Here is a 15,276-nt window from a genome sequence, read left to right on the forward strand (position 1 = left end):
GTGACGGCAGGCCCGAGAAACAGACCCGCCCGTCTCTGCAGAAACAGATTCTGCAAGGAAACCTTTTCCACCGGGTTCTGCGACTGACAGGGCCTGATTGTGTAGATCTTCAGAGCACACACAGACCGACGTCGTATCCATGACAAATAAAGACATCGAGCCGTGTGAAATGTAGAGTGTAGCTCTGCCCAAATCCGAAACAGCTTCAACTCTGCTCTTGCTCCACAGCCTGGCCCTCGCCCGCGCCCTTGTTCTCGGCCTCCTTCATCTCCAACGCCTCCATATTCTCCTCCCACCGCGGCACACCAACCCTCTCCTCCCACCTAGCGAGAATAACGTCCCCCTTCCGAGCAAGCTGCGTCTCCGCTTTCTCTTCCCCTCCCTGCCCACCAGGAACAACCTCCGTAGCCGTAGCACCCTCCCCACCAGAAAAGACAGCTTGCACATCCAGCTCCTTCAGGGCAGCCTGGTACAGCGAGCGAATCTGCTCTCTCTTCTGACGACGTAGTTCCGCGACCTCGGCCGTGTTCTCTGTAGACGGGGCCGCAGCGCCCGCCCGCCCAGCGGCCTTCTTCACGACGCCAGGTCCACTCCGTTCCTCGAACCCACGTAGCAATCCCTCCATAATACCGAGGATTGTACCGGCGCGCATACCCATCTGCGCGCCGACGGGGAACCCCGCGTCGAAGCCCTCTTGGACGTGTAGGCCCTTCGAGGTTGCGGTGCCGTCGCGGTATCCAGCTGTGACATGTTGACGGCGGAGAGACGGGAGGTCGGATGGCTCGGCGCCTGATGGCTCTGTGGCGCGTGGTGCTTGGAGCTCTCTTTCGCTGCGTGGTGGGGAGGACCCGAAGATGTCATCGAGGGAGTTGTCTGGGTTTGCGTCGGAGTGGGCGGATGTCATTGTTGTTGCTGGGGAGGAGGGAGCGGATTGTGGAGATTCAGAATCAGTCCGGGTTATCATTGCTAGAAGGAATTGGCTTCTAGAGTTGTGAGTTGATGCTGGTCGTTGCTGTTCGGTGCTGTTTGGTGCGGGAAAAAAAAGTCGATAAGGGCCGGTGGATCACCCCGCCGAGCCTATCGAGGACTGAAGTATACAAATTTGTGAACTTGATTCGATATTGACTGTATTTATAATCATATCTAATTGCTCAAAACACTCGATTCATCTGTTATATGGGCTGTGAAACATGGAAATAACGGATTGGTCATGGCTTCCGTTCTCCCCGGGGCCCAAGTTGGCCCCCAAAGTACGAAAGTACTCAGGCAGGCAGCTGCCTTGACTGTCCTCCTTTGTTCATTGCGCACTGCTTCCAATCGAGTATATCTACACATCCACAATGCCAGGGCGATCCTTCCGTATTCTAGGCTACACCACGTTGGCGACCGGCATCACCAGCTACAGCGTTCACCGCGGCCTTAGCCACCTGGAAAGGAAATACCCAGCCCTTCCCCATTCAACGGGCAGCCAGGCGCTACAAACTCCGCAAGATCCTCTCACCCAGCACTGCGCATACACCGACATCTACGCAGCGACAATCCCACTTTCAGCCCTTCAAGCCCGAATCCCAAGCACCGAAACCCCAACGAAGATCGAGCTCGAAAACGCCTGGGCCAGATCTGTATTCAACAGCAAGGTCCTACGAGCAGAGGGCCTGCTGATTGGTATTTTTACTCATTTCAACCTGACGCCATGCGATACAGGCGACTCCGAGTATGGGTTCTCGCCTGACAAGACCGGAGCCCCGCGTGTGCTGCTCAACGGCGGACTACTTGTTCAGCGGGTTCCGGGTGCTGATTCGGACAGCAATGGACTACTTGTTTCGATGAAGTTACCTGACGAGCCACGGGTGTTCTTTGAAAAGATCGCGAGATGGGGATATCCCTGGCGGTTGATGACTTGTGTGCGGCACGAGATGAGTGTGTCTGAACCGTTTGAAATTGAAGGAAGGAAGTTTGTTGATGTGCGATTTGCTACCGCTCATGATTATGAAGTTGTTGATGCAGAGGGGGGTTGGAACAGCAGAAGGTTATCCCCAATTGGGTCTTGAGATTGCATCGCGGATATGCGAGATACGTGCTCGATTCTACAGTCAAAGAGGTCAAGGGCGATCTTAAACATGCTTGTAATTAGTAGAATATTTGGATGCCCGAGGTTGAGATTCCTGGGCTCTTATCGTACATTATCTTCACTCTGGAGTTTTGCTTCACCTTCCAATCTAACAAATTGGCTTTTGAATCGTCCCGGGGGTCCTTGGAATCTGCGATCGCAAGCCCGCAAACAAGATTGAATTGCGGAACAGCCAGCGCGTATTGGACCGTCCTTCAGACTCCACCTCAACCCAGAAGGTAGCTTCTCAAGGAAGCTTCGGGAAGTACGCAACTGAGAGGGGTAAAGCAGAGACTTTGTGCTCACTGGCGCTCTTCCAATTCCTCTAATTGGCAGAGACGATACCGTTGACATGGGCGAAACATCTATTCTGACTCTGGCCCGTGATCAAACACACCGACCACAGGTTCGGATGTGACATCTGTAAGTAGAATTCTCCAGAAGATGCTGGACATGCATTCATCCCCTGGGATGAATGGACGGCCAATGGAGATGAAATCATATACTTCACACAGAGCCTCCTAATAAAGGGTCCTGCAGCTAAATCCTGTTCGCTGCACGAAGCAGATTTCCGAAGGAACGATTTTCATAAGGGTGCCGTCAAAGAGAAACCAAGGCTCTCTCTCCGGTCATCTTGTACACGAGCGTACCTAAGAAAAGTAAGTCAGCATAACCAACACGAAACCAATGCGTGGTCGAAAACATACTCCAAGAAAAGCCGGAACATGTAAACGTCAATATCATCATTCCTAATCGTCCTAGCAGCCCAAGCTTGGCCGTCTTCACCAATAGACCTCGCAATCCGCTGACCCGCAGGGTCCTGCTCGAAGAAGCGCACCAACTCCGGAATTTCATTCCCATCCTTATTAATCGGCACATAGTGGACCCACGGAACGAGTACGTCCTCATGCCATTCCCGGAAGAATGTGAGCTTGAACGGGACGCTCTTGCTGCGCATGAAAGCGTAGAATCGTCCGCTGTAAGCATGACCATCCATATCGAGCAGATACCGATATTTCCAGGCTTCTTCTGGTGGATCTGGTTCTACGACGTCGTCGAAGAACTCTTCCTCGTCCATGCAGTCTTCGTCGCAATCAATGATTTCAACGAAATGCGTATTGAAGAATCCCTCTATCTGGGATCTATTGGCCTGCTGGACCTCCCAGCCTTCGGTGCGACCTGGGATACAAGCTGAGCCGCTTTTGGGCTGGAGCAAATACTGGGGGGATCGGGGATGGGTCAAATTGCCGATAATGCGCTGACGCTGGAAATTTTCCCATGTGCCACCACGACTATGTCCGCCAGTTGTTTTGCCACGCCAGTAGAGTTGGCGCCTCTTGTTCTCCCACTCGACTGAAGTGTTTTCGTCGTAGTGCGCGATGCCTTCGTAGTAGTATGGCGAAGGGACCGCGATGTCCTGGAATGAGGACGGGTGGGACATGGAGAAGACGGGCGTAAGTTCGTTTGTTAGCTTGAAAGCGTTTGGGCGTTCGAAAACACCGAGGCGGTGTCGTAGTGACGGGCTGTTACACATGTCACTGGCGGCAGTGTGGTTGAAGACGAACCCCAAAGGCTCTATGGCGTACGCACTGGAGTTATCTGGTGCGTTGCCATCGAGAGACTTGGCGGGTGTGTCTGGTGGACATGACAGTCGGGAGTAAAGCCAGGTCTCCTGGCGCTCAATGTTGTTGAATCTGCTCGTGAAGACTTCCTCTGGTGGAAGAGGGTCATGCGAATCGCCCTTGGAGAAAATGTTTGACAACGTCGAGTTCTGGTTTAACCGAGCTTGAGTTTCATAGCCCCTGGTGATCAGCATGTGAAGTTCTTCATGTGGAATGACCACTCGCGGCTCGTCGTGTACGTTGAATTCCAATAGCATGTCTGGCAGCCATTGAGAAAACTTTTCAAGAATCCTGAGCGTGGCATCTTTCTGGAATTCTCCCTGGCCATTGCCCAAATGCATAGCCCTGCCGTCTCGAATAGCAACACCCATAACGTGGTTGTCGAATCCGAGATCCTCTCTTACGCGCGAACGAATCGTGCGGGGTTCAAGCCCCCAGAAGGGCTGTAAAGTGTGATAGATAGTGTCGAATTCATCAATCAAGACAGTGTTTCGTGCCGTCGCAAAGGCGTACCATTCGTCAAAGTGCGGAGGTGGTGGCATATTATACCGTCGTTGGTATTCAGCCACGGCTCCGGCCAACGAGGTAGATTGGTGTTCCAAGGTTTCGTTGAACGCTTTCGTGGCATCATAGACAAGGCGAGCAACTGGATGCTCGCATGAGCGTTTGTCGAGGGGACCATGCTGCCCATTGGAGGCGAGAAGCCAAAGAAACAGAATGGCCGCTGTCGTCAGCCCTGCGAAGGTAAACGTGCGCTTGGTTTTCTGCTGTTGCGCTCCTTGAAGGAGCTGATATTGGTTTTCTCTCCATGTTCCCGTGCGAATGGCGTCAGCCGCAGCCACGGCGCTGGAATGCAGCGACTGGATCCACGAAAGTAACCCAGACCGGAGGTGCATCTCGGGTAACGAAGTACTATCGCGGGATGTCGATGGGTATGCGCAACATCTCCTTGCAGCAGCCTCACACGAGAAAGCAATGGAGTGAATAGGAATTGGAAAAGAGAAATCACTGCGACCGCGTCGCGTGGGCCATGGGCCCATTGGGGGCCATTTTGAGACTGGGGTCCAGTGGAACCTATTGGGATCGACAAGGCTGTGTCTTAGAGGCTTGGCGAGGTTCTTTGGCGTTATCGAGATGGCGGCTCTATTGAGCTTGGCAGTGGTTATTTTGTGCAATTTTGTACTCTGGAAATAGTGTGTCGTCCGTTGTCAAATAGCTCAGTTTGTGTAGAGAACATGTGCTTAGAGATTGTCGCTTGAGGAGGTTCTCTCCACTTGGGGCTTGGCTTAAACCATTGAGATCGCCAGTTTTCACTGGTGATTGGATTGTCCACAATCCTTTGCCCCGTTAATTAATACATATATTAATCCTATTTAAGACTATTTATACTATTTTCGTAATTACTGCATGTGAATTATCCAGATCCAAGGATCCATAGATCCATAGATCTATGCCTCCGCTGCTCAAACGCAATCTTTGCCATGGTCAATGACAGTCCACCCCAAAAAGCCATTATAGAGGTAACACACATCCCAACCACTGGTGATAGTTCCCAGGAAAGCGTCGTTCCCACCAGAGCAATCAGCAGTTTTAAACATGCAAATATCCTGTTGATCCGTAGGCTCGGGGCTCTTCCATGAGATGCTTTTGAGGTTTGTCGCGTTGAAAGAGACGGTATCCAATGCTTCGCAAGCACGCGGGCTGGCTCCGTAGCGGTGGAAGATGGAGTAGTTGAGGTTAGATTGGCTAGGGTCGCAAGTTGGAGGTGCAACACTGAGGAAGCGGAGGTCCCACTATGAAACATTAGCGGTTTGACCAAAAAAAAGACCAAATATTGGGCACGGCGCACGCTTCTGTAGGCAAGAACTGCGCGACTTTGGACACTGGGCAACGCAGTGACCGAAGAAAAGACGCCAAAAAGCGTCAAGCACACGGCAAGCAACTGCATAGTGGAGTAATGAGTAGCAACAAGCTACTAGGTGTATAATCGACGAAAGTCAAGATTGAGACCCAAGGATCGAACGGATGCTTATTTGCTCAAAAGAAAAGCAGTTCAACCTCCTTAAAAACAGCAGAATTGCTTCTTTATGTACCGCAGCGTATCCTGATCCGACTATTTTAATACAAAACCACAACTGCAGGAAGCGGAGCCCAGCAGCTCCAATCACATTCATCGACCAGTCGAGACTCCATAGACTCGAAGAATTCATTTGCCTGCAGCTGAAAAAAAACCAGCTAGGCCAAGGAAAGTAGAGGGGTCTCGCATAAGAGTTTCTTGGCATCGGGAAAAAAAAGCAAGTCCTGAGCAAATCATTGGGTGAGCGCGATCGTTGTCGAGACCCTGGTTCCTGACGGGTCCTATCGGATAATGTGCGGCGCGGCTCGTCCGGGCTCTGATCTTTTGGCCAGAGAAGGTGAATAAGCTCTCGCGATGATTATTGGATGGTGGGAAGATGGTGGTCTCGCCGATTCAGGAACATGGCGAATAGGCGCTAGCCTGGCTCAGGGACTACAGTAGGTCTTACATGCAGGTAGTGCAAACACGAGATCGCCTCTTTTTCTGTCATGTCACATGGAATTGATGATGACCGTGGGACTGGACTTTGAGCTTCCTTTTCGTTCGTATGCTCAGGCTTGCGCATTTCACGTTCATCCTTGCGGACGTTTGGAGGCTTGCGAGATGGCCTCAGAGATGACTGTGATATTGTTTTTCCATGGATCTAGCCCGATACACTCAACGAGTCTTTTAAGGTTTTTGGGTGCTGGATGGATACATGCTTTCTCTTTATTTTTCATCGGAGTCTTCAAGGCCCATGAGCAATCCATGGACAGCCATCTTTAGGGTTGCAAGCGTCAGCTTTCGACAGTATCTTTGGTATTCATGTGTGGGAGGCATTCATGTGTGGGAGATACAGAAGCCTCGGGCATATGATTGGCGAGCGATAACATTCGATGAGTTACGGAGAGCTCTGTTCATGGCCTGCCTTCTAATCCCAGTTATGATGCTGGTCAATGTATTCAATAACTTCCTTACAGGCACGCCCACTGCGCAACTATCAGAGACTCACCAACTGCAGAGAAATGGTAGGAGTGCTCGCATTGTCAACTCCTAAGAGACTCAAATAGGATGTTCCAGCGTCGCCCCCCTTCAAGCGCCCGACACTGCCGGGTCAACTGATGGGGAAGAGGGAATGGAAAAGTGTATGTACACCCAGTTCCTGGAGTCATTGCTCCCTGCTCTCCCACGAGAGGCGCACACCAGGAGATCGAGCAGGGAGGGAGGTGAAGAAAGAAGAAAAGAAAGCAGAGAAAGAGGAATCATAGGGGTATAAACAGTGCAAGAGAGGCCAGGTGCCATTACCATTTTTTGGACAAATAGGACAAGAACAATGGAAATTCAATGGCGCGTCAATAACGCGTGGACAATAGAACAACAATAGACCAATAATCTCTGATGTATCATGTGTTCAAATTAATCGTACAGAAATTCAGTGTATTTTGAAATGCAGATAAGATGTCTAGTCATTTTTTCAATCTATAGAATAACCCATATTTAGAGGTATACAGGAGGATTATAACACCGTTGCGACAGTCAAATCATGACAGAAAGGAATCACTTCTGCTCGGGACCAGGAGTCAACCGCCACGCGCGCAGCGGCAAAGCCTGCAGTTTCTTTGCGGCCGGATTGATAAACATTACAAAGGTGACCGTACCAATCAGCACGCAGAGCATGTTGGTCATATAGTATCCGTCACGTTCGATCTGGCACGTACCGCCGCCGTTGATACAGCGGTTCTTCTCTGGCTCGAGGGCGCAGGAGAATGCAGTAGTGATGAGGGCATCCTTGAGAGAGCCGGCAGGGGGAGCGACTGTTGGGGGAAGACAGGTTGCGACTGTGAAGAAGTCGACGAGTTTGAGGACGAAGATGCGGGGGAATGTTCCGCCCAGGTTGCTGACACTGGGGTTGGTTATTAGCAATTTGATATAATCAGGACAACTGCGACAGGAGACTTACGTTGCAAGGAGAGTCATGTAGGTTCCGCCGATGGCTGGATCGGCAATTCGGGCGTGGAAGGCCGAGATGGCAACGAACATAACAGTGTTCATGAAGGTCGATAGAACGTGCTCGCCAATGACAGTGAGCATATACCATGTTGGCACTTCTGCGGCACTGGGGTAGATGACGACAGTCAACTGAGCGAGCACAGCGGCTGCCAGTCGGCCGATGAAGGCCCAGCCCCAGAGACGCATGGCGCCGTAGTTGGTGGACCATTGACCGGCATAGTAGCCCAACATAATCTCAAAGGGGAAGTCGATCAACACAACCAGAGCCATGTTGTCTTGACCAAAGCCCTTGTCCAGGAGCTTGAGGCTGGTGACTCCATCATTGGCCTGGAAGCCGATCTTGGCAATCAGGTGGATGATAATGATGGTCTGGATGTTCTTCAACTTCAGAACGCTCCACATACTCTTATACACATCCATGATGCTGTCGCGATCCTTGGTGCGGTCCTCCTTCTTCAGCAAGGCCAACCCGCAAGTCACGATCAGATACGCCCAGCCCCAGAAGCTGAGGTAGGTGCCGAGGGACAGCAGACCGCCCTCGCCAGAACTAGCACGGAACCATCTGTTCGCGAAATCCTTTGAGTTGAAGGCCAGGAATACGGTATAAGACAAGAAATGGCCGGCAGTCAATCCAACTGTTTGGGCAGTCGAGGCATAGGAGATGTTGGGTGGGGACATCAATGTGATAGCCCATCCGTCCACTGCAATATCCTGAGTGGCACAGAACAGCACCAGCATGAACCACCAATAGGTAAATTTCCATACACCGGCGCCACCATTGGCACCAGCCTGGACCATCATGTCTTCAATGTGGCCACCCAGATAGATCATAGCCAACCCAGCAATCACTTGTACTGGGGTGATCCAACTCTTCCGGCGCCCGAATCGCGTACTCCATACAGCATCGACAATGGGGCTCCAAAACAGCTTGAGCGAGTATGGGTATGAGGCGAGAGAGAAGATTCCAATTTGGCCGTATGAGAGGTACGGCTTGAGCAAGAAGGGCACAGAGCCGGTGGCCAGGCCCATGGGAATCCCCTGGAGGAAGTATAGTAGGACCAGAAGGAGGAAATTGCGGCGATCGCTGGCTGGCAGGTCGTTAAAGGTTGTATTTGTTTGAATTGGGGTCTGCGGGGTGAAGGGAGGCTCGTTATCGAGGGAGAAACTTGGCCTCGACATGAGTTGGGCGGTTCTATCGGCTGAAGATTCGGCGGAGGGAGTGTCCCTCCTGCGCATTTCAATGTTGTTGTTCATCTTGCCATTCGCATGTCCGTTTGACCCGGTTGCAACTTTCAGGTTCGGTTTGGAGCGACGCTTAGTGATGTTCGCGTTCTTGCGTGTCATTGGAGAGTAATTTGGGTGTAGAGTGAATTTTCCGAGGTCTTCAACTTCGTCCTGGTCGGAATAGAGACGGAAATTGGGTATTATGATATTGTAAGGCGTAAGGGATGGAAAGAGGGCGGATCGGCTTCAAATGGAACCGGAGTTGGGTTTGGGATGCTTAGATACCCGAAGAACACGTTGGTTGGTTGCACTGATAGTTGTGAAGGAGTGACGAATGCATGAAGAGGAATATATGAAAAGAAAGAAGCCTCAATGCATGTGGACTTTGGTGGGGGATCTCCGAACCGCAGGATGACAAAAGTTGATTTGAGGCAAGCTGGCCTCTTGGCTTTTCCCCAGTGGATTCTTGTAAATCCGGGGCATCTCAGGGTCTGTAAATATCAATTTTTGCACTCAAAGACAAATGGCTTTGATTCTACTCAAATCGATTTGAGGTATACTAGGATTTACTTGAAGTCTGGCAATCTGCATGTTACAAATTTGCAGATGAACTCATCCAAATGAGGTCACTAACTAAAACTATATCACAGTGGGACTTAATGCCCATTTGAGCCTAAAGTCGGTTAGGTATCTCACGCGTAATTTCCCATGAACCAAGCCCTTTTAGTTCGATCTCCCCATTCTCTCTACAAGCACTGGCGATGGCATAGTTGCAGGAAAATTAACAATTCCCGAAGCTAAGCTTTCCCCCAAGTTGTTGATACAGTCACGTGCCGCAAACAAACAAACATCCGCAGATGGCGATCGCTCGAACATCAACTCAACAGGACATGAATACAATGCAACGCGCCGCATCACCAGATCCAGAGGAGGAGGAACTAGACACGGAGATAACCTCAATCCGCGCAGAAAGTCAGTAGTCCCAACCCCCCAAATTCCAAGTTTCAACCTAACAACTCAAAGTCCGCAATCTCCAAAATCGCAAGCGCATCCTCACGTCAAGCCTCCTAACAACAGACCCAATCCAAAAGCTTCTCCGCAAACCAACACCACAGACCGTCACAGCACTAAACGACGACCTAGCAACACTTTCCCCACTAGTTCACGCAGCCGGCGCACACACCAAATCTAACCACCACCGCATCGCCTTCGGCGCAACCGCCTTCCCATTCAAAGACCCCTCCCCAACAAGCAACACGCCCACCAACCTGCTAGGCGTCCGCATCGACGTCTGCGCACGCAATGGCCGTTTCACAAAACCATACTATGTCCTTCTCCGACAGGATCGAGACCGCGGCCCCTCGGGGAAAAGACTAAGCGTCCACCGACACACCGTCCCGGCATTTATCTCCATCGCCAAGCTGGAAGGCGCGTACCTGCCGCGAGCTAGTGGGCGCGGACGCGGACAAGAGGATAGCGCGTCTGATGGGGACGACGCGGTAGCGGTGTCGAAGCCTTGGAAGAGCGGAAAGGGCGTGCGGAAGCAGGATCTGCAGGGCTTTGTGCGAGAGCTGCGGCGGGAGCTCGTGGCGTGGCATATGCGTGTTGACGCGGTTGATTTCCTGCGCGAGAAGCTGGGGCTTGTTGATGCTGAGGGTCGGGCGCAGCCGTTTGATGTATCGCCGGATCGAGAGACAGGGATTATTTCCCTTGCGCCGGATGCGCTGGAGGCGAGGTATATAAGGCTTGAGTGGGCTGATGGGCGGGTTGGGCGGTTTAAGCTGTCTAATGCTGGGATTGTGGAGCGGGCTGTTGTTATTGGTGATCAGGGTCGTGAGAAGAAGACGGAGGATGCTATGACTGGTGGTGGGGGGAGGGTTGAGACTGTTTTGGAGAGGTTGAGGGTGGATGGACTGTTTGCTTCACCTTCTGGACTATGAGTTTTTGTACTGATTGAGTTTATGTTTAAGCGCGCGAGATACCCCATTGTGAACTTTTCAGCAAGTTGTTTCAGTTAAGTACAGCTAATGAGTACTTTGAGAATGTCTATTCAAATGGTTTCCGCCAAGCTATGCAAAAATGAGACCAAAAAGCCGCCGCAATGCGTGTATATAAGGTGACCCGGGGTTGATCAAGCTCAGACTTCAAAATGATTACAAGAAGGATAGGTAGAGGTCATGACAAGGATGGAAGAGGCGGTTTGTCCTCGCAAGTAGCCAAATATCTCAACTCTGGCGGGAAAGAAAAGAGAGAGAGAGCGAAAACAGAAACATTAATTATTAGCAATAGAGATGAGAGGATGCAACGGTATAACAGGTAGATGTCGTGATATCGTGGGCTCTGCAATCAGAGTGACGCGCAATCCTGGCCGGTATGAATCGTATCCGGGGTGTTCGACGATTCGAGGGGCGAGGATTCCTGAACAGCGGTGGGGGTGTCCGGTGTGGTGCTTGTGAATGAGACAGGGGGTAAGGGGCCATATAATTGGCCATGTCGCACTTCGAGGTGCCGACGTAAGATAGCTTCTTCCAGGTACCAGCGTTTGCGCAAACTTGTCTTTTTAGTGTCCAAGGATTTTGCGAGCAACATCTCTTCTTGTCGTTGCTCGCTCTGTAAGGTAGCAATGTTTTGGGTGTGACGGTTACACATGTCATTTAGTTCCTTTTCCATACGCGCCGTGGCTTCCTGAAGCTTGAGCTCTTGACGGTCACGAAGAACCTTGATGCGGGCCTCATGGAGTTGATCCATGGATTCGTGGTTGTGGTATTGCTGCTCCAGTTGCTCCATGTGTTGCCGAGTGAATACGCGGGCTGGTGCAGTCGAGTCGGATTCAGAGAATGAATCTGACGAGCGTTCGGCTTTTGACGACCCTCCTGCGGGAGATAGCGGTGGGCTTGCATTGCGGAAGTATCCCTCCATATGCTTGATGCGAGTGCGTGAGTTCATCTTGGCACGGTCGAACTCGCGTTGTTGTTCGATTTCTACCGCAAGTTGTCGCTCTTCGAGTCGAACTATTGCTTCGATATTCTGTACAAACGTCTGTTAGTATATGATTGTAGAGAAGGGATAAAACCCCCTAATTGATAACGAACCATTTCGCGTTTCTCATCCTCCTGGCGCTGATTGTCAGCTCGCCGCTCAGAAACAGCGGTCTGGTGCCGGCGCCGAAGTATAGCAAAGGCCGCATCCTGGAAAGCGAGATGCCGATTCTTTTCCATTCTATGGCGTTCACTCATCTCACTGAGCTCGGGATCATCCAAGCTCCTTTGCAGAGACTCTTTGCTGTATAGCGGAATTTCAAGCCTAGGGAGCGGAGTCTTCGTGCTCTGGTCTGGTATAACTTGGCCAGGGTCATTAGGCTCTGGTTTGGGTTCCAAGAAGACACGCTCCACGCCTTTGTCGCCTCTGGATATTGTAATCTGCGTCTCGGGAGGCAGGAGAGTTGAAGAGGGGCGTTTCTTGCGAAAGTGAATTTTCCCAATCGCAGACTTCAAGCTGCGCCGTCGTTTCTCTTTTTTATCGGCGGAAGCAACACTCAACATCGAATGCCGATTTGACTTGGCCTCAAATGATTCATTATGATACCCATATCCAGCAAGAGCTGTCCTTCCCTCACTGGAACAGAACGAGGTGGGACGAGTGGAAAGCGTAGCAAGCGATCGGGTACTGCCGGGCTTGAAGCGATCTGAGGCAATTGCGACATCTGAGAAGGAAGAGACGACCTGGTCTATCGCGGAGGGAGAGGGCGATGCTGGCTCGTAGGACGGAGTAACGGAGCCACAGACTGAATTCCGATCGGTTGACGAAGCAGAAGAAAGCACTGGCGAGGAAAAACCGACAATTCCTGAGGCGATGGAGGCAGCTAGTGGCGCAGATGCCTCGATCTCCGGAGCTTTGAGTCCTAGTTGTTGCGCCTCGATGGCCAGCTGTTGCGCCTGCGCTTCTTCGGATTCTGATGTGGAGAGAAGGAGGACATCTTGGCGATATTGGGCCTCATCAAAGATGGGCCCCGTGAATGAATCCATATGAAATTGTGACGCCTAACCAGCGGGCGCACATATGGAGTAAGGTATGTGAAGAGTGGTCCCGTCCACTATATGGACGAGAAAGACGCGGTCTATGACGGCATGCGCTTAGGGGGATGAGGGGTGAAGCTCTGTAAGGACAGGAGAGAGGTCAAAGCCAAGAAATTCGTGTTCTTTATAGTAATAAAGGGGACTTCAGAAAGGAAAGAAGATAGTTGAACTCCTATTTTTTATTTATTTTTTTATTTAATGAAATCAAGTCGTTGACCCACGGGTGACCCTGACGCAATCCCTGGCTGTTTATCCGTTGTCGAAAACTGGAGTCATTGTGAAACCGCCTAAAATGTGGATTGCCATTGTATACGTATGGACGTAGATGATATGGTGTAAGGATTAACTATAGAATCATGGGTTATAGGTTATAGTTTATATCGTACTTTAATATATCTCGGAAAATTATCGGATTGCGTAATTCATGCTTACCTTTTAATGCTGCAACGTGCCTATCTTCTTTTTAACTATATGCGTACCCCTGTTGAACATCCATAAACCTCGAAGATTGCCCGATAAGGAAAGTAGGGTTAGGGCTAGTGAAACAACCTCGGTCCGTTCCGGAGAGCCAAATATACCCGTTTTGTACTCAAATGGATCAGGTCAGGAACAAAGACATGGAACATGAGTTGTTTAGTTAACATGGTTCAAACAAAGACTTAAATACATCTGTTAATTATCATTCAACATGTCAACTGCCAATTGGTAGGCCCGCTCTTTAGCTTCGTATTGCGGGGTTCCACCCAGAGAGTGCTTATCCCACCCATGGGAGCATTTCTCCATGCGCTGGCTGACTACATGCCATCCCTCCAAATCCTTGATCTTTTGAGCCAATTCCTCCGCTTCAAGCGCGAGAGAATCGCCATCAGCGGTGATCATAAGAATACGTTGGGGGAATCGATTTGCCTCGGCAAAGAGCGGCGAGATACGAGGGTCCCGCCTATCAAAGGCCGCAGGGATATAGCAGCGGTTGAACATACGTCCAACAAACAAAGGGATCACCCGGCCTCCAGCAACTGGGGCGTGTTTCAAGCCAGGATCCGAACTTAGATCGGTCACGGGGTAGAAAACCAACAAGGAACGGAAAGTGTTGCGGGGGAAGAGGCTTGAGGACGCTGCTAGTGCGAGGTTGCCTCCAGCGCTGAACCCGGAGAGGGATACATGGGTCTGGTCAAACTCATCGGGGCGCGATAGTACATATTTGATGGCATCTTCGATGTCGTTCAATGCAGCAGGGAAAGGGTGTTCGGGGGCCAGTCGGTAGGGGACGTCCAGAACAGTATACTTTGAATCACGACTGACACGTCGACAAAATTCATCATCACCACCGTGGAGAGGCAGCAGAAATCCACTCCCGTGAAAGTTAATGAGCACAGGTGATGGGCCCGAGCTAGAAGGATGATACAGATGAACCTTGATCGTTCGGCCGGCATCTCTTGACTTTATATGACGCACTTCATCTGGAGTTGCAGAGACATTGGCAGCTAGGCCAACTATGAATCGCAAAATGACTGCGAAGCATTTATCGAACATATAAGTGAGAAACGACATGCTTGAGTGGATGTTAAAACTAAGTCTGAGCCGAGGTATCGAGTTAAGAATGCCATGCCACTAAATGCCGATCTCCACCTGTTCTATCTTGACCAATGCAATGTAGGCCATAATTAGTATCATCTACCGATCATCATGCTCAGTACAATACAATTTCATGTTTTTAGTACTAATCAGTTTGCGGCGAGTAATGCGACCAAGAGGCAAAAGAATGCCTGCAATTTCAGGCACCCATACAGTCTACAGTGTAACTATGTAATGAGAATTGAGTAAGAGATTGACTTGAATAACCCATTATGTATATCAATACTTAATATCTGACATGGTTCTCCAAATACTTTACCTCCAGTCAGTTTGGTGCCATGAATCAATCATACGAGTTTCTTAGTGCGTCGGCATATCTCATTTCTGGTGGTGATTCACATTTTCTTATCAATAAGCACGCAATGACCCCTATTGAGCAACTTCCACGCAGAGCCTCACTGTCTTCCACGCACCTTCTCTACCAATCAGAATGACTGCCCGCTGTCGTCACGCTGCTCAATGCTCATCTCCATCTCGCATCGTCATCGTCATCGCCTCTATCATATGCCCCGGGAAGGTATCTACAACTAAGAAAAAACTAAG

At 50.6% G+C, this 15,276-nt stretch overlaps 7 protein-coding genes across 7 annotated transcripts; 2 read left to right on the forward strand and 5 right to left on the reverse strand.

The window, feature by feature from the left end:
* Positions 1-205: 205 nt before the first annotated feature.
* Positions 206-964, reverse strand: N7529_006541 (Yae1 family protein; the record flags this gene model as incomplete). The annotated part of the gene is made up of 1 exon (XM_057242068.1): positions 206-964. The coding sequence occupies one exon, from the start codon at positions 962-964 to the stop codon at positions 206-208; it is 759 nt and encodes a 252-aa protein (XP_057097427.1).
* A 376-nt stretch (positions 965-1,340) lies between these two features.
* On the forward strand, positions 1,341-2,051 carry N7529_006542 (uncharacterized protein; the record flags this gene model as incomplete). The annotated part of the gene is made up of 1 exon (XM_057242069.1): positions 1,341-2,051. One exon carries the CDS (start codon positions 1,341-1,343, stop codon positions 2,049-2,051), a length of 711 nt encoding a protein of 236 aa, XP_057097428.1.
* Positions 2,052-2,774: 723 nt separating this feature from the next.
* N7529_006543 (Lipopolysaccharide-modifying protein) lies at positions 2,775-4,772 on the reverse strand (the record flags this gene model as incomplete). Its single annotated transcript, XM_057242070.1, has 1 exon — positions 2,775-4,772. The coding sequence occupies one exon, from the start codon at positions 4,770-4,772 to the stop codon at positions 2,775-2,777; it is 1,998 nt and encodes a 665-aa protein (XP_057097429.1).
* A 2,573-nt stretch (positions 4,773-7,345) lies between these two features.
* N7529_006544 (SD08430p) lies at positions 7,346-9,142 on the reverse strand (the record flags this gene model as incomplete). Its single annotated transcript, XM_057242071.1, has 2 exons — positions 7,346-7,691; positions 7,749-9,142. The coding sequence occupies 2 exons, from the start codon at positions 9,140-9,142 to the stop codon at positions 7,346-7,348; spliced, it is 1,740 nt and encodes a 579-aa protein (XP_057097430.1).
* A 770-nt stretch (positions 9,143-9,912) lies between these two features.
* On the forward strand, positions 9,913-10,962 carry N7529_006545 (uncharacterized protein; the record flags this gene model as incomplete). The annotated part of the gene is made up of 2 exons (XM_057242072.1): positions 9,913-9,994; positions 10,046-10,962. The coding sequence occupies 2 exons, from the start codon at positions 9,913-9,915 to the stop codon at positions 10,960-10,962; spliced, it is 999 nt and encodes a 332-aa protein (XP_057097431.1).
* Positions 10,963-11,368: 406 nt separating this feature from the next.
* Positions 11,369-13,047, reverse strand: N7529_006546 (uncharacterized protein; the record flags this gene model as incomplete). The annotated part of the gene is made up of 2 exons (XM_057242073.1): positions 11,369-12,049; positions 12,115-13,047. The coding sequence occupies 2 exons, from the start codon at positions 13,045-13,047 to the stop codon at positions 11,369-11,371; spliced, it is 1,614 nt and encodes a 537-aa protein (XP_057097432.1).
* A 723-nt stretch (positions 13,048-13,770) lies between these two features.
* On the reverse strand, positions 13,771-14,649 carry N7529_006547 (putative esterase/lipase; the record flags this gene model as incomplete). Its single annotated transcript, XM_057242074.1, has 1 exon — positions 13,771-14,649. The coding sequence occupies one exon, from the start codon at positions 14,647-14,649 to the stop codon at positions 13,771-13,773; it is 879 nt and encodes a 292-aa protein (XP_057097433.1).
* Between the last annotated feature and the right edge of the window lie 627 nt (positions 14,650-15,276).

The sequence above is a fragment of the Penicillium soppii genome (assembly GCF_028829465.1).
Source record: "Penicillium soppii strain IBT 18220 chromosome Unknown utg000005l, whole genome shotgun sequence".
NCBI classification, from domain to species: Eukaryota; Fungi; Ascomycota; class Eurotiomycetes; order Eurotiales; family Aspergillaceae; genus Penicillium; species Penicillium soppii.